Source organism: Lingula anatina, chromosome 1 (genome assembly GCF_051362555.1).
Source record: "Lingula anatina isolate TDL-2025a chromosome 1, LinAna3.0, whole genome shotgun sequence".
Classification (NCBI taxonomy): Eukaryota; Metazoa; Brachiopoda; class Lingulata; order Lingulida; family Lingulidae; genus Lingula; species Lingula anatina.
Window position 1 is genome coordinate 7,735,618 of NC_141767.1, and position 22,463 is coordinate 7,758,080.

At 37.1% G+C, this 22,463-nt stretch overlaps 2 protein-coding genes across 4 annotated transcripts in view; one reads left to right on the forward strand and one right to left on the reverse strand.

The window, feature by feature from the left end:
* Positions 1–13,667, reverse strand: part of LOC106166806 (uncharacterized) — a 52,998-nt gene extending 39,331 nt beyond the window's left edge. For both annotated transcript variants that reach the window (XR_015331642.1, XM_086998590.1), the window contains exons 1-10: positions 13,266–13,667; positions 12,760–12,951; positions 11,546–11,604; positions 11,058–11,137; positions 10,161–10,246; positions 4,440–4,607; positions 3,775–3,836; positions 3,532–3,611; positions 3,222–3,292; positions 917–1,069 (exon numbers count right to left, since the gene is read on the reverse strand). Coding sequence is in view for 1 of the 2 variants with exons in the window: in XM_086998590.1 (XP_086854716.1) it covers positions 917–1,069; positions 3,222–3,292; positions 3,532–3,611; positions 3,775–3,836; positions 4,440–4,607; positions 10,161–10,246; positions 11,058–11,137; positions 11,546–11,604; positions 12,760–12,951; positions 13,266–13,407 (1,093 nt within the window). In the remaining variant the exon portion in view is untranslated. The remainder of the gene's footprint in view (positions 1–916; positions 1,070–3,221; positions 3,293–3,531; positions 3,612–3,774; positions 3,837–4,439; positions 4,608–10,160; positions 10,247–11,057; positions 11,138–11,545; positions 11,605–12,759; positions 12,952–13,265) is intronic.
* A 1,135-nt stretch (positions 13,668–14,802) lies between these two features.
* Positions 14,803–21,918, forward strand: LOC106161692 (FACT complex subunit SSRP1). 2 transcript variants are annotated; one of them, XM_086999930.1, is made up of 17 exons: positions 14,803–14,970; positions 15,452–15,637; positions 16,017–16,122; positions 16,332–16,525; positions 16,848–16,942; positions 17,096–17,236; positions 17,433–17,531; positions 17,748–17,876; positions 18,134–18,355; positions 18,679–18,754; positions 19,179–19,311; positions 19,444–19,489; positions 19,848–19,971; positions 20,125–20,313; positions 20,608–20,714; positions 20,881–21,142; positions 21,414–21,918. In XM_086999930.1, the coding sequence occupies exons 1-17, from the start codon at positions 14,917–14,919 to the stop codon at positions 21,507–21,509; spliced, it is 2,259 nt and encodes a 752-aa protein (XP_086856056.1). In that variant the 5' UTR covers positions 14,803–14,916; the 3' UTR covers positions 21,510–21,918. The 2 variants fall into 2 exon arrangements, with proteins under 2 accessions (XP_086856056.1, XP_086856054.1); XM_086999928.1 differs by having other exon boundaries at positions 17,096–17,231; positions 17,428–17,531.
* The last annotated feature ends 545 nt before the right edge of the window (positions 21,919–22,463 follow it).

Sequence of the window (22,463 nt, forward strand, 5' to 3'; positions counted from 1 at the left end):
CTTCTGTGCCTTCTTTTTGTTGACTAGATGCACTGTCACTGGATTCTGCTGTTGCATTTGCTTGGCGTCGACCTCGGAGCACTCGTGAATTTGACAAATGTGCACCGCTTTTGTAAGTGTGAGGTTATTCTCTCTCAACAACACCTTTCTGGTATTCTCATGTTTTATACCGATGACTATTCTGTCTCGTAACATGTCTTCCTCAAGGTTACCATAGTTGCAGCTTTTGATTTTGTGTTTCAGGTCAGCTAAAAATGACTGAAATCGCTCGCCATCTTGTTGCGCGCGTAAATTAAATCTGTATCGTTCAAGTATAACGTTGGTTCTGGGATTACAAATCTCACTGAACTTGGCCTTTAAAATGTCTGGATCTTCTTTGTCTTCATCGTCATTGAATGTAAATGATTCAAATTTTTCGATAGCATCGCTACCGGCGAGATTTAATAGCATGTACGCTTTCTGCTTTGGCGTTTTCTCGCTATAGCAAGCTCCAACATATATATCGTACTCACGCACGAAAGTTTTCCAGTTCTGTTCTACGTTTCCTTCGAATGACAAAGGAGTAGGTTTTCTGAGTCCTTCCGCCATAATTTATAATGCTTTTTCAGTCAGCGGGTTTCCTACAAACAGGTAAATCATCCCGATTCTGACACCATGTTTATGAGTGCTATCAACTCAAGACTCCATGTGCTTGCCAAACTAACTTTATTCCAGATATCACTACGCAGAGTGATTAGGTTGTAGTGTGCGTTAGGGTTATAGGTATATGTATATACGCATAACAAAGTAGTTCTATTTACAGTTTAGCATTTTAAAAATTATGTCATAGCTATCGAGTGAAGTATTTCTGGCATTACCCATGGTCTTCTTTTCGTTTTTAACCGAAACATTTTAATGTCACATTTTAAACACTAACCGTGTTCATCCTTTAGGACTGGAACGCGGACTCCAAACACTCGACCAATAATTGTACTCTCCTTGTAGACTATCTTGGATGACACTGGATCCTTGGGAACGATATCTTCCAGTTGGAATAAATGGTTCCTACAGGACTGACACCACAACCATCCTGTTGGGGCAAAATAAATTATATATTAGTGGGCGAAGGCCTTCATCAGACTGATGTGAGTAAATGTTGACACTCACTGATCGCTAGGTGGTATAGCGCTCATTAGTGGGAAAATTTATGTCACCATGTAATGAACTCTAACGACTTAGTGGATAAAGTGAAGGATATCATTCTGGGACTACAGGAAGCCCTAGTATCGTATGATGTGAGTGCACTATTCACTAGTGTAGGCCTACCGACTTACACCGACATACACTGACACGATGAAGATAGGCTATAGTGAAGAGGTTAGTGTCAAGTTATCTCTGAAGCTCAGGGTGTGGGCAGTCCAATCAGTCTTATTGTGGCCAGTCTGTATATGGAGTACTTTGAGGATCCCGCAATGGGATCTATGTCCAATCCTCCACGTCTTTGTTTGAGATATGTAGACGACACGTTCACCATCTGCCACAGAATCCACATAACTACTATCACTGACTTTATCGACAGTCAAGACCGTAACATCAAGTTCACTAGAGAGCTGGAGGAAAACAATTCCATTGGTATTTGGGGTAGTAAATACTTTAAAACACAGGTGCAACACGATCGTGACAAATGAGGAAGACAAGACACTGGAGAACAAGACACTAAATGAGGCTCTCATGACGTGTGGTTACCCACCCTGGGCTTTAAAGACAAAACCTCGCCAAGACCAACCGTGAGCCAACAGATACAGACAGGAAAAACAGTTAGTGATTCTCCCTTATTGTAAAGGAATTTCAGAGAAAGTGTGCAGGATCTACAAAAAGCACAGTGTCAACACAGCCTTTAGGCCCCAGTACAAACACATTGAAACAATTGTAACATGATGTTAACATCTAGTTAGTAGGCTTGTTAAGGGGTCAAACGCTGCATTTTATAGTACAAATGTCTAACTTGGCATAAATGTTCCTTGGGCCAAAAGAAATTTTTTTATCCAAAGAGACGCGCTCTATCCATGCATAAATTAGCATAAATTATGAAAATTAGGTGCCAAAATATATAATATTTCATATTCCCATTAATTTTTGACCTAGAAACATGTATAGATTATCAAACCTGACTAAATTAGGGACAAGGAACCCATTTTTGATCATTTGGAAGCAATTGTTGGCCAATTTGTGCCTCAAATCCAAGATGGCCGCCACCCGCCATTTTGAAAGTGGACATAATTTTGCTGTTTTATGTTGAATTTTGAAGCGTTTGGTCTATATATACTTGATATATATATCGATTCCTACTATTTTGGGGTGCAAAAGTCATTTTTGATATTGTTTTGGTGATAGTAGGTGATTTGAAGGGACAAAGAGGGTGTTTTAAGTGCCTACCAAGATATGTGAGAACGTTGCAAAACCATGGATATTAATAACCCGTATTCAAATATATCTCAATGCAATTTTTTATTATATACCATCGCTATTGGACTATATTATGAGCAAAAAAACACATTTTTACCATTATTGAGGCCATTGGTGGCCCTTTTATCCCTCAACTCCAAGATGGCCGCCAAAAACATTTTGAAAATTCTTTTGGCCCAAGGAACATTTATGCCAAGTTAGAAATTTGTACTACAAAATGCAGCGTTTAGCCATTTTTTGGTCCTTAACAAGCCTACTAAGTGGCACTGAAGGACAAAACCCCTTGAGAACAACGTTGTGTGACAATATAATACGATATCAACTGTCATGACTGTAATTCTTTTTACATTGGTGAGACAGGTAGACAGTTGAAGACCAGGGTGAGTGAACACAGAAAATCAGCGACTGTAGGCAATACCAGCTCTGCCATTTCTGAACATGTAATAGAGACCGGACACAGTATCGACTGGAATTCAACCAAGATCCTTGAATCTGAGTCAACTGACACCCCGCGTAACATAAAGCGATCAACATCAGCCGTCACAAGCCAAGCATGAATAGGGACCGGGGGGGGGGGGGGGGGGTCGATCTTCCTGACAATTATAAGAGGGTCTTGGCCGCTATACCACCTAGCGGTCAGTGCGTGTCAACATCTACTCACATCAGTCTGATGAAGGCCTTCGCCCAGGTTGGCCGTAAGCTAACGGTACGAAAATATTTCGGCTTGTGTTTGATAATTTTTACTTATGAGGTAGTAAAAGTAGTTTCCACCTTACCTTTCAGGTGGGGTCCATGTAGTTCCTTGACAAGCAAGCCGTAGAAATGACGGTCAACATTTTGGAAGCGCCTGAAATTCAAAGTGTTTCCGATCTATATATATAAAGAAATAAAGCCGTTGCAACGTTTTTATGAGGGCAAACACCTGAACAGTTTCACGGGTAGCGCATCATGTTATGTTATGAAGGCTGTAGGTGCTCTTATCGGGGGTGGGTGGTGGGGAGGGGGGGGGTTCCACTGGAAAAAAGGAGTAGAATCCGGTGTCCCATTCTTTGTCTTAATATAGAATATATAAAAGAACAAACATACCAACCAACGAGCCGCTGGCACCAGTCCCGGGGGCATCTGCACTCAGCTGCCGTAAGACCAACAAACCAATCACTCTTTACCTGTAAAAATACACATACTGATGATAATGTTGTTCAAAGAGTGGCGAGGTTACAAATATATCTAATCCATGTTGTACATTTTATATATTTCATACATTATAAGGATGCCCAGTTGTTAATTAAATATATAAAACGGTCCTCTAAGGAATTCACCCAAACCTACTTTATTTTTCTTGCGGCAGTCAATGTCAACATCTTCTACAGTTAGGAAAACGTGGTAATCATCTACAAGGAACACAAATGATAAATGATACCACTTCCAAAAAAGTAAAAATGACGAGGTGTTCCAGAAAAGACAAGAAAAAAATCAAAGACTCTCAAAGATCAATTTGATAAATTAAAAATGGGTAAAAATTAATTTCAAGGCTGCTTAGTTCATGGGGCAAACTTTGAAACCGGTTTTGTTACTCCAACTCAATCCTAGTTGGCTCTACAAGGTCAAATGTGTCTAACTGTGCCAACTAGCCCCGGTCTCCCCTAGATTACCCTCAGGAACCTTAAACTCTACCAGAAGCAGTTTAGTCCATAAGGTCTGGACCGAAAAATCTTTCAGAAATTTACATGCTATTCCCTTTTTTGCGATTGTTAAAGTTTTTGAGTGTTATATATCCCAAATGTCCCAAAGTATTTACTTTTGGGTCCGCTAACTTAGAGAAGGTAGAACAGCCTGAGTAAGCCGACCCGCTTGAATACTTCCCCACGTGTCTACTAACGGATAAGACTACAAGCTTTTTAGTGGGTCGCCATATTTGATCCTCGGACAAGTTAATCCACTTTTCTGAATGCGGCCTTATCCCCCCCCCCCCCCCCCCGTTCCATACCACTTACTTTTTTCATCCTTGAAACTGTGAACTTGCGTATGGACTTTTTCCTCGAAAAGATGAATGTCTTCCGACCCGTGAAATCCAGTTCCAAAAGACACGTGCTCTCTCAAATTTATTATGTTGCTCCTCCATGACACTCTGTGTTGACATCGGCGGCATTTTAGGTACAACTCTTTGAGAGCATTGCAAATGAATAAATAAATAATTGAATAAAATACACAAAGATAATGTTGATAAAATATGAACCATTTTATGACATACATGTAATAGTGTCAAGATATCGAAGTGTTATGTTTTCTATAATACAACATACGTGTATATTAAAGATAGTGGCAAAGTCCATGTGTTAAAAATTTATGTACGAATTTACAATAAAACTAGAAAATCCAAAATGCATCTAGACGGCAAAATAAAAAGTTCATATTGATTTTCTTTGAATGAAAATCAATGTTTCTTATCTTTAGTCTAAAAAACATTACCATACTGTGCATGCATATCAGAACAACACAAGTGCATTAAAACATATTTTCTCGGTTTTCTTTAGCGACCTACCTTTGACCAATAATAAACAATTCATAGCACTCTCCTGCTAAACTAGATACTTTTTTCCGTATCCTCAATCCACCCTACAAGTTTTTAATTTTCAATATTTTCATTTTAAAATTTAAAAAATCGTTATGTGATGACTTTTAGCAATGTCGTTCAAATAAATTAGTTTGGCAATATATACATGTATCTGTATATATTAATTTTTCGGTGTTTACAGTAAACTTTCAAACTCTGTCAAATAAAATTCCAACAAAATTTCGGCCCTATATTTGAATACCCTCTACCAGGGCGAGTGATAGATTTTTTTACAGATATTCACAGATATGTCTCTAGCTAGATAGATGGTCATTTAGGGCTGAACTCACCCTGTTGAGGAATCCCATGTGGAAACAATTATCTCTGCGCGCGCGCCAAAGGCTTTGTACTTGCTCTTGCTCACAACGATGTGATAACTGCTCATTACGCAACCAGTCTAAGGCTTTTTATCTGTCACAGAAGAGCAAGTGATTGAAGTCAGAGTAATTAACTGTCTCGATTGCTGTCACGCAGACTAAGACCCCATTTCCAGAGATTAGATCGATCTACTTTAGATCGACCTAACTCCCTGGGGGTTCACGCTAAATAGCTGTCAGCCGGGCGGACACGAAAGTTAATTACCCCCTTACAGCTTGTAGTAGGCGGGACGGACATTTAAGCCAGATTATCTGACATTAATCTAGTGAGACTCCCCGCGGGGATAGATCGATCTAAAAGCTCTGGGAATACAGCCTTAGACTGGACCTGCTAAGTGGCAGTGCCTGAGCAGTTATGCAAACAATTATCAGCCATGTAATCAGCCTTGAGGTTCCTCAACAGGGTGAGTTCAGCCCTAAATCACCATCTATCTAGCTAGAGACATGTGAATATCTGTAAAAAATCTATCACTCGCTCTGGTAGAGGGTAGTATTTGAATGGGCTTGAAATTTTATAAAAACGTCTAAATTGATTTTGCTGCCCTTGTAACACGGGCTACTCATCTACATGGAAATTCAAGAACTTTTATGGTATTCTTTCGAGAATCTGCTCCCACCCCCAATTTCCATCAATTTCAGTCAGTATTTAATAGATCGTAAACAATAGGCCTATGGTTAAAACACCAGTTCTAGGTTTTTCACAGACTTGAAATCCTCATACTTCTAGGTCATTGAATGACTAAAAAATAAAATTTGCATCTCACGATCCCAACTCAGTATAGAACTTGGTAGCCTCTTAATCTCCAATTTTGATCATATATTTTGGGCTAAATATGGTATCAGGGATTTGTTTGACTGAACCATCATTTTAACAATCTGTTATAGTGAAGGAAAGACAACAGTCTGGAGAGCTTTCGAACGCTTTTTCACCGACTTTTCATAAAATTTCATAAAAAGTTTTACTCTATTTATCCATACTGATCATGCGTTTACTTGTTTTCTTTCCATTGTTTTTGCGTGATTACAAGGAATTTTCCATTCTCATGTTGCAAACCACCGTACAACATTTCCTTATTAGGTAATTTCTAGAAGACTTGTTTTCAATTTAAAATATTTAAATATTATTTGAATTACTCATGCTAGGACCATATCCATCCTTAGTTTGCATGTGTTTCACACGTGTTAGAAATCTATTGAGAAATTAACCAATCAGATCTAACTATGTATAACTTTGACAAGTTCCATCTTTTCCTACCACCAAAACAATTTCTACACTCGATGACTCTTAAATAAATTTAACTTACATTCAATATTTCCCTATCCTTTTACTTGTTTGGTTCCGTTGTAATTATTATCTGCGATTCGTGAAAGTGAGTCATTTGCTTTACAACAAATCATTTCTTTATGTTTGGCAACGGTTTTATAAACGCTTTTTAACCTCACAGTTTGCCCTTTTCGTTCTTATTGCAACCTCACAAAATTTGTTTATACATTTATACAGCTTGTATGTCTTATGGCTACATTTTAAGAGAATATAACAGGGTCAAATACAAAGCGAAGTTTGTGGAATAGAACGAGTACCTCGTAAGGCGTCAAGGATATTACAAATACGTCTAAAACTCGATCTTTTGGATTTTTATATGTTAGAAATAATCAATATTGGATCTTATACTGAATTAAGTTTAAAAAATGTACATTAGGACGAGTTTTTCTACCTGTCCTGACTGGTATGCGTGGCAGCCTGTAGGCTCCGCCTCCGTTGTCAAGCACCGTTACTATGGGGGCGTCCACGCACGACGGGTGGCATTGTCCTCTGCTTGCACCTCAAATAATTTGCTTTTTGTTTGCTCGCGCTTCCTTAGACACTTACAAGACAGTGCACAGACTCCTATGCATAATTAGGAGTCTGTATATGCATAATTATAATTAATCAAGTCAGTGAAACAAGAGTAGGTAGGCCTACTCAGCTGTCAATCATTTCTCAGGGAAGAGCGGCTTTCTTGGGGCGAATAAGTTTGCGTACAAAAGTAAGATTTTCTGACATCTAGACAAACACCCCAATTTTAACATGTAATGGTGTATAGATCTCCCCGATCAATTAGATGATGACAGGTAAGGTGGAAGTGCAATTAATTTGCTAAATTAGCCCAATTACCTGCGTCAAATGGATTACAAGCGATTTCTCTGCTTTGAAGATGATTAACATAGTCTAGACTTCAACCACCATATCTCATTATTTAACTGTCAGATTGACATGAAATTTGATGTGGCTGTGTTTCAGTATAATTTCTAGTCAACTGTACCTTGAATTTTTGATTGACCATTTATTTTTGAAGTTATTAATACTGAAAATGGACGGTCCATATATATTTCGTGAAATTCACGTTTTATCGAAATAAAATCAAAAGTAAAAATAATAAGAGAAAATCCAGAATCAGTTTACTGGTTTTTGTGCTAACCTTTCTGCCATTTTTTGCTAGTGGTTACAAAATGTTGAATTTGACCAAAAATTTAAAACGTTCTCTGGGAAGCTGTAATTTTGCAACGTGATAGCTACACCATCACAGTTAATCATTTCATAAAAAAGGAAACAGCAGATGGCCTTGTTAAGACACACAGGAGAGTTGAACAGCTATACCCACCAAATCCAAGACACTCTACACTGGGAGATATATTTGGCACAAACTAATGGAGGTCTAATGGAATGTTTTCAGTTTTAGTTTAAATCATAAGGGGTGTTGTCTCAATGCTTTAAAACTGGTTTTGAAGAATTCAATCCACATGCGCTCTACCAAAGCATCCACTCTTGGGATTCTGAAAAAAATCATACAAGGAATCCGTTTACTCTGATAACGAACAATAGGGAACCTAAGATTACAAATAGTTTATTGCTTATTCAAACAAAGTACAGTGCATTATGAGTGGCAAACACTCATTACTGGGACACATTTTCTTCACCCATATTCGGTGCTTCATTGTACATGTGTCTCTCTAATGCTAGTGTTGCGAGAAATCCATTGCCGTTTTTTCAGGCGGTTAAATTTTAAACGCACTGAACACAGTGTAGCATCTTAATTTAAGACAAAACTAAAAAATGCCATCCAATATCGATGATTGAGTTTTCGAGAACAAGAGAACATGAATAAGGTGTCACCGCGTTACCATGGGACACTGACGAAAACGAAAGTTCAGACAAAGTCACGTCCCTACTAATCGAATGGTAAGAATCAATCAATACATATATAGAGGTCTATGTTGAAACAATTGAAGAAAAATGAAACGAAACTCAGTACTGCTCACCTTCATACAAAGAAGATCTCTATAAACAGTCCTGTGTCGGTTAAATCGAGGGAATTACACCTGTGCCCTGCATCCGATCTCGACAGCGGCGCTGCATTACATGTTATTAGAATGGGACACGCGCCAGTTTACCAGTTTGAGCTGGCTTTTCAGTGTGCAAAAAGAAGCCATTCGTGTGTGAGACGTCATCAGTCAGTGAGTATGGAAGCAGGTCAGTATGCAGATCGCTATCGATGTATAATTTTCACGCGGCATTTAAAACTGATATTAGCATGGACTTTTATGGAGTTTTAATACGGAGAGATAGGATTAGATTAATTTTTCATTGGGCTGGGACACGGCATGTAACGTTAGTTACGGTAATTTTGTGATCATTTTTCAGTGACTTCAAATAAATTTTTATTTAAATAACCATTTGCACATTCTGTTTATTATATCGCCTTGTAGTAGGTGTTTTTCCTGCTTCAATAATCCATTCAAAACCTAAACAAACTATTCCTAAAAAGAGGTAGGGTCGGAATTCCACAAAAATGGACGCCATTTTTACGGTAATTTCGATATATTTTCTGCTTTTCTCTTATTTTTCTTTTATAACAGCACCGTCCTTGCTCATGCAGCTTCTTTGATTTGTTATTGAGACATACACAACGACGTCTTGAGAATTTGGTCGGCTATCTAAATTTAGATTACATTCTTGTTATGCCATCCCCCCCTCCTTCCCCCCCCCCCCCCCCCCCCCCCCCCCCCCCGCAGTGCACCACTAGCAAAGAATGACAACTTTACAACTTTAGATAGCTCTTTCAATCGTATTTATAGGGCTTCTTGCTTAAAAGAAAACCTTGATTAAAAAATGACAATTATAGTCCCAAAACGCTGATATTACGTCACTCGTGTTACACTGCGACTACAAGCTTTGGAAAATTGTTTTGTTTGGTAGACTATCCTTTAGTTTTATTAAAATAGGAAATTAAATTAGCTGCATTAATTTTGGACTTTTTCATTAATATCCTTGACGCCTTAACAGTGTAGTACATTTATGGCACTTAATCTCTATAGGATGAAGTGAGTAAATATAAAGGTAGGCCTAAAATGTATCAGAAAAAATCAAGATTATTGTAACGCTTTACATAGTGATAGCTTTCACACCAGTGAAAAAAATCCAATATTCATGGCACTTAATCACTAAAAGGATGAAGTGAGTCAATTAAAAAAGGTATAATGTACCAGATAAAAACAAGCTTCATTTACGTTTACATAATGATAGCTTCGAACTAGTGGTAAAAACCCAATATACCCGTGTAGTGTGGTGTTATCGAAGTTAAAGGTGCCCTTGTCAACAGAGAGTTGCAAAGCAAAAGTGGAAAAATACGTTTTTAAAGGTACACGTAACTCTTAAATATTAAATATCTTTAACAGTATAGTACCTTTCTGGTGCTTTCCGTCCAGCTTTTCAAGCATGAGACCGTAAAACGTTGGGAGGTTGAATGACTCGTCTTTTGGCTTGTAGAAACTGTGAAATTGATTGAAAAACATAAAACATGAAGAATTTCTATCTCTTTGTGGGAACATTTCTCATATATTTGAACAATTAAACGCTTTGGTTATAAATAAATAAATAAGATAAGATGTCACCAATCCCTATTCATCATTTAAATCTTTATCTATTTCATAGTTTTGAGTTAACAGATACCAGGGCCGTGGCCTGAGCAAAATGCCAGGGGGGCAGTAAGCGGACACGAGGGGGCAAAGCCCCCGAGGGGGGGTGGGAGGGGGACATTTTTAAAAACTGTATGTATAATACTGCATTCTGGTGCATATTAACTGCATGTTATTTATTGCTCAATCAGAAGTCAGAAATTGTGGGTTCATTTTGCCATAAGTACAGTCATTTTTTCAACACAACACGCCAATTAAATTTTTTTGGCATGAACTGAGTTGGCTAAAAACAGTACAACTTTGTAAACAGATTGTTGAATGATTGTCTGGTGGCCACAGAATTGATACCAACTTTGCAATTTTTTTTTTTACCTTTGCGATTATTTTTTTTGCACCTCAAATCCCAGGGGGGGCAGCTGCCCCCCTGCCCCCCCGGAGGCTACGGCCCTGGATACACTGTGTCTACAGAAAGTTTTCTTTTACAATTGTCTTCATTTACAAGCGATCTACTTGTAGAATATTAGAAAAAGGGCGTTCACGTCTACTTCTCACTAGTTAAATTTTAATTTCAAGAAGTATTAGAACTGTTCCATATACAATAAGTCTAACAAAGTATCTAATTTGAGATGTTCGATGAACAGTTTTCCGCCGTTTTAGATATTTACCTCCCAACTTGCGTTTTGCATTTGCAACAGTAGCATTTCGACCTGACGTAATGCTGGAACCACATCAGTTTGGTCCGCGTCTGTAAAAGTTGTTATCGTTGATACGTCCACTATCATGGGAATTTAGAATAGACGCACAGACAACAATTACATCATCACGATATACTGTAATTCTAGAGAATGGCAAATAAAATATACATAAACGATTTTAGTTTCTTTTTATAACCAAATCAGTTGCTAGAATAATATAGACCAAGATAACATATAGTATGGGGTGTGAAATGGCTTATCCATGCAGGTTCCGCTTGATAATGACAGAGTCATCCTAACCCCATTTTTCAAGTGGAAAAAATAGATTCTGAGCCCTCCTAAGTACGTTTTTTAAAGTGATATTATCCAATTTTCCGGGATTTTTGGGGGCGAGGGGAGGGGGAGTGGATTGGGTGGCACTTCTTTCTTGATTTATCCAATCTAATATTTAGCTTTACCTTTTTTTCCATGTGTACGTTGCAGTTTTCCTTTACGCACACAATATCGCGCTTGCACCCTAAAAAGAAAAGTGGGTCAGAAACAAACAAACAAAAAATAATATACCAGATAAAAGCAAGGCTACGCTTATACAGGGATAACAAAACCAGTTGCCAGCGACGGTTTACCTAAGCCCCCTCCTTTTTTATGAACTCTTCCGAAGCAGAACGATTTTTACCTGCAACATATATATATATATATATATATATATATATATATAAGCTGGGCAGTTTTACTGCTCAGTCTACTCTTCCACAGTAGCGTCTACGGGTCCAGCAGCGGCACGATGTACCGTCCCTCGGCTCAGCAGTACCTCGTCTCAGCAGCCCACGGCATGATCTACCGTTCCTCGATACTATTTACCGGTCACGGTTCAACGACGACAGCAGCAGCAGCACGATCTACCGTTCCTCGGCTCAGCAGTACCTAGTCTCAGCAGCCCACAGCACGATCTACCATTCGTCGGCTCAGAAGTACCTAGTCTCAGCAGCCAAAGGATCACGACCCGACAGCGACACGATCTACCAGCCCACAGCTCAGTGACAACATCAATTTTCCATTTATATCTCTTTATTCAACATTTGTGTACAGTTGTTTTTTCACGTCACATTAAAATTATCATTTATTTCATTTTTGCTCTTGTTGTTTTTGATCTTCGATAACATGCTCAACACCAGTAGGCCCCTATTAGTGGTGCTATTGACGTAAATGGTCCTCTTGCAAACAGAGAGATGCAAAGCGAAAGCAGAAAAATACATCTGTTTTTTTCCCCCGAAAAGCTGCCACGACCTTGAACGTTACAAAATCTCTTAGATTGACTCTTATACATGTATAACATGTGGCATATTTACACCAAGGTGGTAAGCATATTTTAAATGGTGGCACGTGCATTTTTATGAACTTGCCTAAGGTGTCTTTTTAAATTTTCCTTTTTCTATCGTATCAATTTTACTGGCCACGAATACGTTTACATAATTCCCTACTCAATCACCCCCACTACAAACATCGTCTAGTAATGCTTATCCTATGAAGTGGTAATATACTATGAAGTCTATCATGAAGTAGTAATTCTTATCCTATGAAGTGGTAATATACCATGAAGTATCTTAACACACGTATCTTAACTTGAGATATAGGTTACAGATCACGAAAAAGTTTTTTAAACATTACTTACTTTCGTCTGGGTCGTAGAAGGTTTTCACGGGCAAACAATACACGTGAACGTCTGTCAAACATATTTCCACATCCCTCCCCTGTTCCTGCTCGTACTCGAGGGCCACGCCCTCAGCCCGGAGATCATCCACAGAAATGACAACACGGGTTTTGGTTAGGGTCGCCTTGCATTTGTGGCACTTAAGGTGGAACTCTGTGAAACAGAAAACTCGTTGATATGGCATGTGTTTTAGCGAATATCGATAAATTTTGGAGCATAGTGGAAAGAGAGAAAGATAAGAGAGAGAGAGAGAGACCAAACCACCACAGATCAGCGACTGATCCAGACCGCCTGTGTGGACCTCTGAGACAGACAGAGAAAGCTCGTTGATATGGCATGTGCTTTAGCGAATATCGATAAATTGTGTTGGATATAAAGTTTGGAGCATAGTGGAGAGAGAGAGAGAGAGAGACCAAGCAACCACTGATCAGTGACTGATCTAAACCGCCTGTTCCCTCGAACAATACCTTGTCCTTCCGGGTGGTAGCTGGCACGAGATGACGAGCTTGATGATGTAGGGCGTCGATTATATAACATTTCTTCGTTTTCCTGGTTTTGTCCACTGTCGACAGAAGATGCGTCTAACGGTCTTGCTTTCGCTGCGTCCATGTTGCCGGCTCCAGATCTCCGCGTCGTCTAGACTGAGCCTGAAAATCAGATCACATGCAGCGACTTTCAATATCAATATTATATAGCTATTTTTGTTTTGATCACGTATACACCAGGTTTAACTAGGTCGCCAGTTTCCATGAGGGCAAGCTGAATGATGCGGTTCAAGCTACGCAGAATTTTTTGTCTACAGTTTGTACTAATTATGAAGATTTATTTAATTGTTGTATATAGTCAGTTTTGTAGGAAGTAAATGCAGCAAACAGAGGAGGATGTGCCTTTTCTTTATTCTGAATTCGTAAAATTTGAAAATGCCCTACATGTGAAATCATATGGTGTTGGTGTTTGCATTAATGTCCACAAGAACACATGCGTTTACATGAAGGCCCTACCACATTTTATATAATAATTCATGATAATTTTTGTATGTTTCCAACGAGACTTTCGGTATAGAATTAATTCCATCACTTAGGTGGACTTTAGTATAGAATAGCAGATTCAAATTGTAATGGTAATAAAAGATTGATTGGATTATGTAAACAGCGTATAAACGCTCCGTAGTCTACCGGTCTCAATATGTTCACCGAATAGCGGACAGTAATAATATACGTCTCTCATCATCGGATTAATGGGCAACAAGATGGGTGAGGGATAACAAAAATATAATAATAAATAATAATAATAATATTTCCAAAAATCTCGGACAAGTTGAAAGCCTTATTAAGCCCTTATTCTACAATACCAATACAGGAGGCCTACGTACGTTAAACTTTAAGTTTATTTCGTGTCGGAAAGAATGAAAGTAGCCTACAAACGTCATTTTAGCAGAATAGGCTAGTAGGCCTACCTGGAGGGCTTGTAGCTAATCGCTCACACACGCCAGCCTACCAGTTCATGGCATTAAGGGGGGGGGGGGGTCTATTCGTTTTGCATAGGCCTATTTTGTCTTGCTGCCCTCTGCCGACTTTACAAATTCTATTTAAAAGTCTGTCCTTAACCTATTCTCTTTGACGACATTTCCTGCTACTAGCTAATCAATCCAGTAGCCCCGCGGCAGCACCTCTTAGAGTTAGGGTCAGTTTAATATGCAGATGAGAAGCTGAAAATCTGACATCTAATAGCCTTCTCACAACCTACACTTTTCAATGTTCTTTTAAACTATAAAATATATATTTTTTAATTGGACTAAAGAATCTCTCTAAATAAATAACTCATTTTCAATTGCTACATCGGTGAATATTTTTGTCCAAGACGCAACCATAATACTGTAATATTTTTGAAACAAGAATGAACCATTCAATCATTATTCTAATAGGTTTTTCGCGTTGATGATACAATGCACCAATTACGTTTTAAGGATCATAATTAAAATCCATTAATGATATTTGTAACAATTTTGACCAATTTTAACTTCACCTCTTGCATGAGCCTATTCCCGCCATTTTGAGAGGCGAATGTTTTTCACGAAGCAGTAACATAGAAGTACGGTATATAGTCGAATATCTGGAAATGAGTGATGTTCTGGAATATCCCGATGCTCTTCAGGAGGTTCGGGGGGCTATGGTAAGTTAAGTTGTTTACAAGGTGGTTTTTATATTCGTAATTTACGAGAAGGCCGGCAAGGATCATTTCGAGTCGCATGCTGCACTACTACTAGTAATACTAGTAACTGCATGCACATTGTTCGTGTAACGTTACATGTTCACGTTTGCCCCGACCAACATTTTAGTAAAACATTGGTTTGTAGTGTTTGAATTAAAAATTAAGAAGCGATCTTTTTTTACGACACATCATGTATTTGGATGAATGTTGTAGCTACTCAAATCAGTTTCAGTTCATGTACTTTAATTTGGTTTAAGAATGCATGACGACTTTTGATGTAACTCAATGCTTCAGCCAGGACCAGGGAATTCACTGATTTTAGGAGTCCATATGTTAACCCTGACTCATACTTGGTACAATGCTGGAAATACAGTCTTGTAAACACCACCTCAGTTCATTGACATTTAATTTATTTTATGTTCCATATGATAACTCTTTCCAGAACCCTGGACGCTTAAAACTACAGAGCAACTTGGTCATTTTCAAGAATATCAAAACTGGTCGTGTAGAGCAGTTTCCGTCCAGTGAAGTAGTCAAGGCCCAGTGGTTGTGCAGAGCCAGAGGTTACTGCCTGAAACTCAGACTTGAAAATGGATCCATACATAGATTTGATGGCTTCAAAGAGTCGGTATGCACGATTAAAGTGATTTTGAAAAAGGGGGTGGTACACTTGCCGTTCGACTAGCCAAGCAGTGCAGTGTTAAATACTTTAAGAGTCACTCCCCTAATATAGACCTTTTTTTCATTTTCATTCGTTAGTATCTTTCTGTGCCAAACTTGGAAAAGTAGCTGAAAATTTTTGCTTTTACTCATAAAACATTTTTTGTATTGTATTGTATTGTTGGTTTGACTCTGTGAGTGCCTAGTTATGTAATGTTGATAAGAATTGTGCTGTCTTTACATCAGTTGGATTGAAATAATATAAATGAATCCGTTTATTTTATGTAGAAAGTGTTATCCATATCATTATCGGATATTGCACACAATTTTTTTCATTTCATATTCAGGACTTTGAAAAGCTAGCACCATTCCTAAGTAAATATTATCAGAAAGATCTGGAAAAAGTAGACCTGTCAGTGAGAGGCTGGAATTATGGTGTTGCAGACTTCGTAGGTAGGTTTTGAGTGCTGGTATTGCAGTGGCTTCAGTCTGTTCTTTTGCTGCATGTTTGCCATGTTTTTGTCAGCATGCATTTTCAAAACAAATTATTCCTCCAGTCTGTCTTTTATCAATGCTGCGGAGGCTGTTATCTCATAGAGTCAAAACTCTATGTAGTAAGATATACATCAAGGTGATTTATTTTTTGCTTTATTTCTTTTTAGGGAACTCCTTACATTTTAGCGTTCATGACAAATTGGCATTTGAGATTCCCTTATCAAATGTATCCCATGCAACAACATCAAAGAATGAGGTGACATTGGAGTTCCATCAGAATGATGATGCACCTGTGTCGCTAATGGAAGTCCGATTTCACATTCCTTCGAGTTCTGACAACCCAGACAAGGACCCTGTGACTGTAAGTGTTGTTTTCCGTATTTGTTTTTAAAAGATAATTACCTAAGTGCAGGTTGTGTATTAGAGAGATACTAGTTGTGCACTTTTTGAGTGTTAACAACTCCCCAAAGGCTATCCTGTTAGACAGTATATAATGACTACTCTGCTGACAGCTTGATAACAGGAACTGTTCAAGCAGTTCTTGTTTCAAAGTTTTTAGCCACTTGACTCTCTTAGTTTCATTTTTTAACTTTTAATATTACTGATAATAGTATGAAATTCCATATTTTTTGCAAATGTTTTTACCAAAAGTGACTGTTTTCATTATGATTTCGTTTTTTTAGGAATTCCATCAGAATGTCCTAGAAAAGGCAGATATTATCCAGGCAACTGGAACTGCTATTGCTACAGTAGAAGAGATTCAATGTCTTACACCAAGGTAATGTTGGGATCATCTCTTGTTTTACTGTTGTTTGAAAGTGTATGTAAAATATTAGATTTATAATATAAAGCAAAATGAATTTTTATTATTTGCTTTTACGTCTACTCTTCAAAGTGTTGTACAAATGTTTTCATTGTGTTTCTCTTGCAGGGGTCGTTATGATATCAAGATTTATCCTACGTTTCTACAACTCCATGGTAAAACATTTGATTACAAGATTCCATATAATACAGTACTGCGACTGTTTTTGTTACCACACAAAGATGGACGACAAATGTTTTTTGCGGTAAGGTTTGTTTAGTTAGTTTTGATAGGATATGAATATAACAAAAATTACATGTTCAAAAGAAGTTGAGATTCAAAAATATTCAGCAGTGGAAACTATTGAATATTTTGGTTTAATGTATGTGTGATAGATAATTATATTAGAACATATTATAATTATATGCTTATAAGTATTTCTTTAATTTTCAATTTGACAGGTGAGTTTGGATCCACCAATCCGACAAGGTCAGACTAGATATCCCTTCCTAATTTTACTTTTCAACAAAGACGAGGAGACATCTTTAGAGCTTGGATTATCAGAGTGAGTTTATATTATCTTATCAGTGAATTTGTTTTATGACCTTTGAATTTAATTTCTGTATAATGATTGATTCACGCGGGTTGACCTGGTTGAGATACATCTGGAACCTCTTCCTTAATTTTTCAAGTAACACATATTTATGAATTTATATAATATAATCAAATAGATATAAACAGACATAATCAGTTTATACATTATTACATTTGACTTAATTAGGGAAGACATTCAGGAGAAGTATGAAGGGAAACTGACAAAAGAGATGTCTGGACCAATGTATGAGATAGTAAGCCGCATTATGAAGGCTTGTGTGAATAGGAAGATTACAGTGCCTGGCAGCTTTATTGGGTAAGTTTCTTTGGAATATGTAGCAATTAAATATATCACACAAAGTAAGATCTCATCAGATAATATGACTGGTTTACTGAATTCAAGTAAATTTTCGAGTGCAAACAGTCTTTCAGTTAGCTGTAACTCCCATTTTAAATGTTTTTAATGCAAAAGTGGACAAATTATGCTGCCAACAAGAGATCCTGATCTTTTATAGGGATAAGAAATGGACATCATATACATTGTGTATTAAACATCACATTCCTTTTCCTCAGGCACTCTGGAACCCATGCTGTAGGCTGTTCCTATAAGGCTGCTACTGGGTTTCTCTACCCTCTGGAGAGAGGTTTTATGTTTGTCCACAAGCCTCCCATACATGTCAGGTTTGATGAAGTGGCCAATGTGAACTTTGCTAGGAGTGCTGCAAACACGAGGTCCTTTGATTTTGAGGTGGAGACTAAGTCGGGAACGATCCACACATTTGTTAATATTGAAAAGTAAGTTTTGCTGAAATGTGGTAACATTTTTTTAACTGTATTAAAATATTATAAATATACTGAAATGAAAAATAAATGCATAATGATAGCAAAATAAGAAGATGGTCATAGGAAGATGGTTCAGCAGGCTCTGTTCTTTTTAGGAGACAACAGTTACCTTTATACATAGTTTATACATAAATTGTTGTCAAGGATTTTGAGCATGAATTTAAATGATTAAAATATTAACAAATTAATAGCAAAAAAATGTTGGATTTTGAACAAAAAATCTTTTTATGAAGACTACTAACACTGAATCTGACATGTTTAATTACTTCTTGTAGAGATGAGTATGGAAAGCTTTATGACTTTGTCACTTCCAAAGGGCTGGGTGTGAAGAACATAGGAAGCAAGAAGATGGTACGTGGTTTGTTTGTTATGTTCCTGAATTTGATGTCAATACAATAAAATTTAAAATGTAAGGATGCTTTTCAATGTGAGACTTGGATAGTACCCTGTACTTACATATTCTATATTTACCTATGTACTTACATTCTATAAAAGCAAACATTAAACCAATGCCAGCTCCACTATATTCCTATATTGTTGAAAAAGGTAGCAGGTGGTCTCGTATGTACTATACTTGTGGTATTTTGTTTATCTGACATCTAGAAAAAATTAGTTATAAATTGACAAGAAGAATAAGTTATAGTGATTCCATTATTCTGGAGTTTCTCTGATCTCAAACCCTGTCATAGGGCATTTTGCTCTTGCCTAGTCGCAATCACATAGGCTATGAGTAATAAAACTGGGAATACATGGTGTGTGTGCTTTACTTTTTCAGACTGATGACAAGTATGATGAATTGCTGGACAGTGAGGATGAAGATGAACATGATGTCTACTTGGAGAGAATGAAACAAGAAGGAAAAGAAAGGGCAGAAGATGATGACCAGGATGATGATGAAGATGAGGATGGTACGTCAAGTCATTTACTTCTGTCTTTACACAAATGCAAAGACGGGTATTAATGAATATCCAGATTTGGCATTGTCAAGTTAGACTTTGAGCACTTTTAATATTTCAGTTTTGATAAATTTCTATTTACAGATGATGATTACGTTGCCCCTGAAAGTGGAAGTGAAGTGGCAGAAGAGTAAGTATATATGTTATTGTGTGTTTTAATACTCTTTTTTTTTTAATGTTTACTTTATTTAAGATAAGTATTTATTTTACTAATCGATATTTAAAGATCAGAGTATACAGTTGCTTAGCAAAAATCTAAAAAGAGAATTAGCATGAGGTGTGAGGTCCTCTCGTCTGTTTTGTTGTGATCTTGTCTTTTATGATACCATTCGCTTGGGGCAATCTCTCCCAATTGTTCAGTTTTATTATATTTTCCTCATGTATGAAAATGACTTACATCACCGTTTATATAGTTTACACATAGTGCATTTTTTGTAACAAATCACTGGAGAGAAGCATTTGTGAAAAAAAAACCTTTATATTTTCAGATTTGACACAGATTTCACATCTTCATCAAGTGGAGATGAAGAGGGTGATGGAGATGATGACAAGAAGAAAGAGAAAAAAGAAAAGAAAAAGAAAGAGAAAAAAGAAATGAAAACTAAAACAGTGGTGAGTCTCTAAGTCTAGATAAATTTTTAACAAGACTTTTGTTTTCTGTTTTAAAGATAAGTGATTTTAAAAATTAAAAAATTGGAAAATTCCATCAACTTGAATATCCTGTTGTGAACAATAATAAATATGAATGTCATTGTTTTATGTTAGCGCGAGGGACCAAGAAAGAAGAGGAAAAAGGAGAAAAAAGATCCCAATGCTCCCAAACGTCCACAATCTGCATATTTTCTGTGGCTCAATGAGCATAGAGAGCAGATCAAGAGAGAAAACCCTGGGATATCCATTACCGAAGTATCAAAGAAAGCTGGAGAAATGTGGAAGGAAGTCACAGACAAAACGGTAAGCTGGGGGGGAAAAGGAAATGGAAGTTATAAACGAAAGGGAATGGTGAATGGAATAGCATATTGTTCATTTGTGTTAGACAAAGTGTCTGTCTTTTAAAATGTGATGTAGTATAACGTAATGTGCATCATGTTCTTGTTCTTTTTTCTCATATCATTTTATATAATAAACCAGATTTTCATTTATTTTGTTTTTATTTGTATCTGTCTCATTAATTATTATTTTCAGTTTTTTTTTTTTTTTTTTTTTTCTATTTAAGCATCATTATAAACAAAGTGTTTGGTATTTCAGGAGTGGGAACAGAAAGCTGCTGCCGCTAAAGCTGAATATGAGAAGGCAATGGAAGCATACAAAGCAGCCAAAGCAGATGCAGATGAGGAAGACGAAGACTCTGAAAGGTGTGTTGTAATGTTACAGCCATGTCCCTACTAAAAAAACATTGTTTGAATAAAAAGAAGCATGTACCAAAGCTTAATTAACGAGTGTAACTGAGGTTGCAAATATTGAATTTGAAAGCACATCAATTAGCTTAAGTTTGATCATCAATAACCTGTTTGATTACAGTCCAAAGGCCAAGAAGTCCAAGAGCCCAAAGAAAAGTTCAAGCAGCACAAAGAGCCCCAAGAAGGAGAGCAAGGCTGGGGCTGGGGGAGAGTACAAAAGTAAGGAGTTCATCTCCAGCTCTGAGGACTCAAGCACAGACAGTGATGATAAACCACTTAAAAAGAAAACCAAGACAGAAAAAGAGAAGAAGCCCAAGAAAGAGAAGGAAAAGAAAGAAAAGAAACAGAAGAAAAAGGAAGAATCTGAATCGGAAAATGAAGAGGTGTGATGCTTTAAAAAAAATCAAGTCCTTATGTTTATGTTGAAGAGATTTAGGCATATTTCACTTCGTAGGATTTCTAAACGTGTTTGGTAGATACAGGTATTTATGAAATAGTGGTACTAAGTAGGCCTTCCTGAACAGCATTGCAATTATTCTTCATTTTATATTGCTCCTAGACTGGTTAATGAATTTGAATTCTGCTTTTAAGACAATCCGTGTTCTGCCCGGTTGGTTAATTTGCTAATTTATATCTACAATTCTCCATTTCCAGCTTCCTGACGATGAGGAAATTCTCAGCACACCTCCTTCTTCTGGTGCAGGATCTGGGTCAGGTTCTGGATCTGATGACGATGAAGACGATGACTGAGTAAATTTTAGCATGCATCTACTTAGATATGTAAAATCTTCTGACCATTTGGAGATTTCCTGCATCACCAAACATTGTGTGATAGACAAAAAGAAAAAGTTAACACAGTTTTTGTGGCACAGTGTCATTATTGTTCTCACAAAGGGAAACTAAAAAGATTTGAGTGAACCAGTGAAAGTGAAATGATATATCACACTGAACAAAGCCTGAATGGTTTCAGTTCCCTGGTATAAGATGGAGTGACTTTTGCCGTTGGGAGCATGTTGAAGAACTGTAGTAGGAACATTTTCTTCAGTGCTATTATAAACAAAATCTGTCATTGTCTACGTACATTGACTTTTTGTAATCATTTTTGGACCATCAGTTGAGTATAGATCTGGAAGCTTATTAAATGTTACACAAATAAGGACACATTTTGTTTGTCTACCCCAATTTCCAGTTGCTTTTATTTACACAATCAGAAAACTTCATCTTGGCTTGACACTAATTATTGGCTAGAGTATTATGGACTATGTGGGGCATTTGCCACTGTCGCAAACATTAAAAATGCACCCATTTTCTTAGCACTTTTAAATCTCTAGTACTTGCTACCAAACAGGTTTTAAAGATCACTTCTTTCCACAGTATTTGAGCATTCCAAATACCTTTTAAAGGATGAAGCTTTCTTAAGTAAGTTAAAAGAACAAATCTCACGTATTGAAATTATTTGCCATCATTTTAGATTTCTGCAGTTAAAAAAATTTTTTTTTTTTTCAATTTTCTTGTTAGTTTGTATGAATTTGAATGGTTCAACAGCTTCATTAGGTTATACCTGAGAAGTTGTGGATAAACATCTGTGGGTTAATAGTATTGGATTTTATGAGGAATGGACACGATTCAAAGCCACTATATCATCCGATTTCTTTAAGTGCTGTGGTGGAACTAATGATTAATAGGGGAACTTCTGCAAAATTT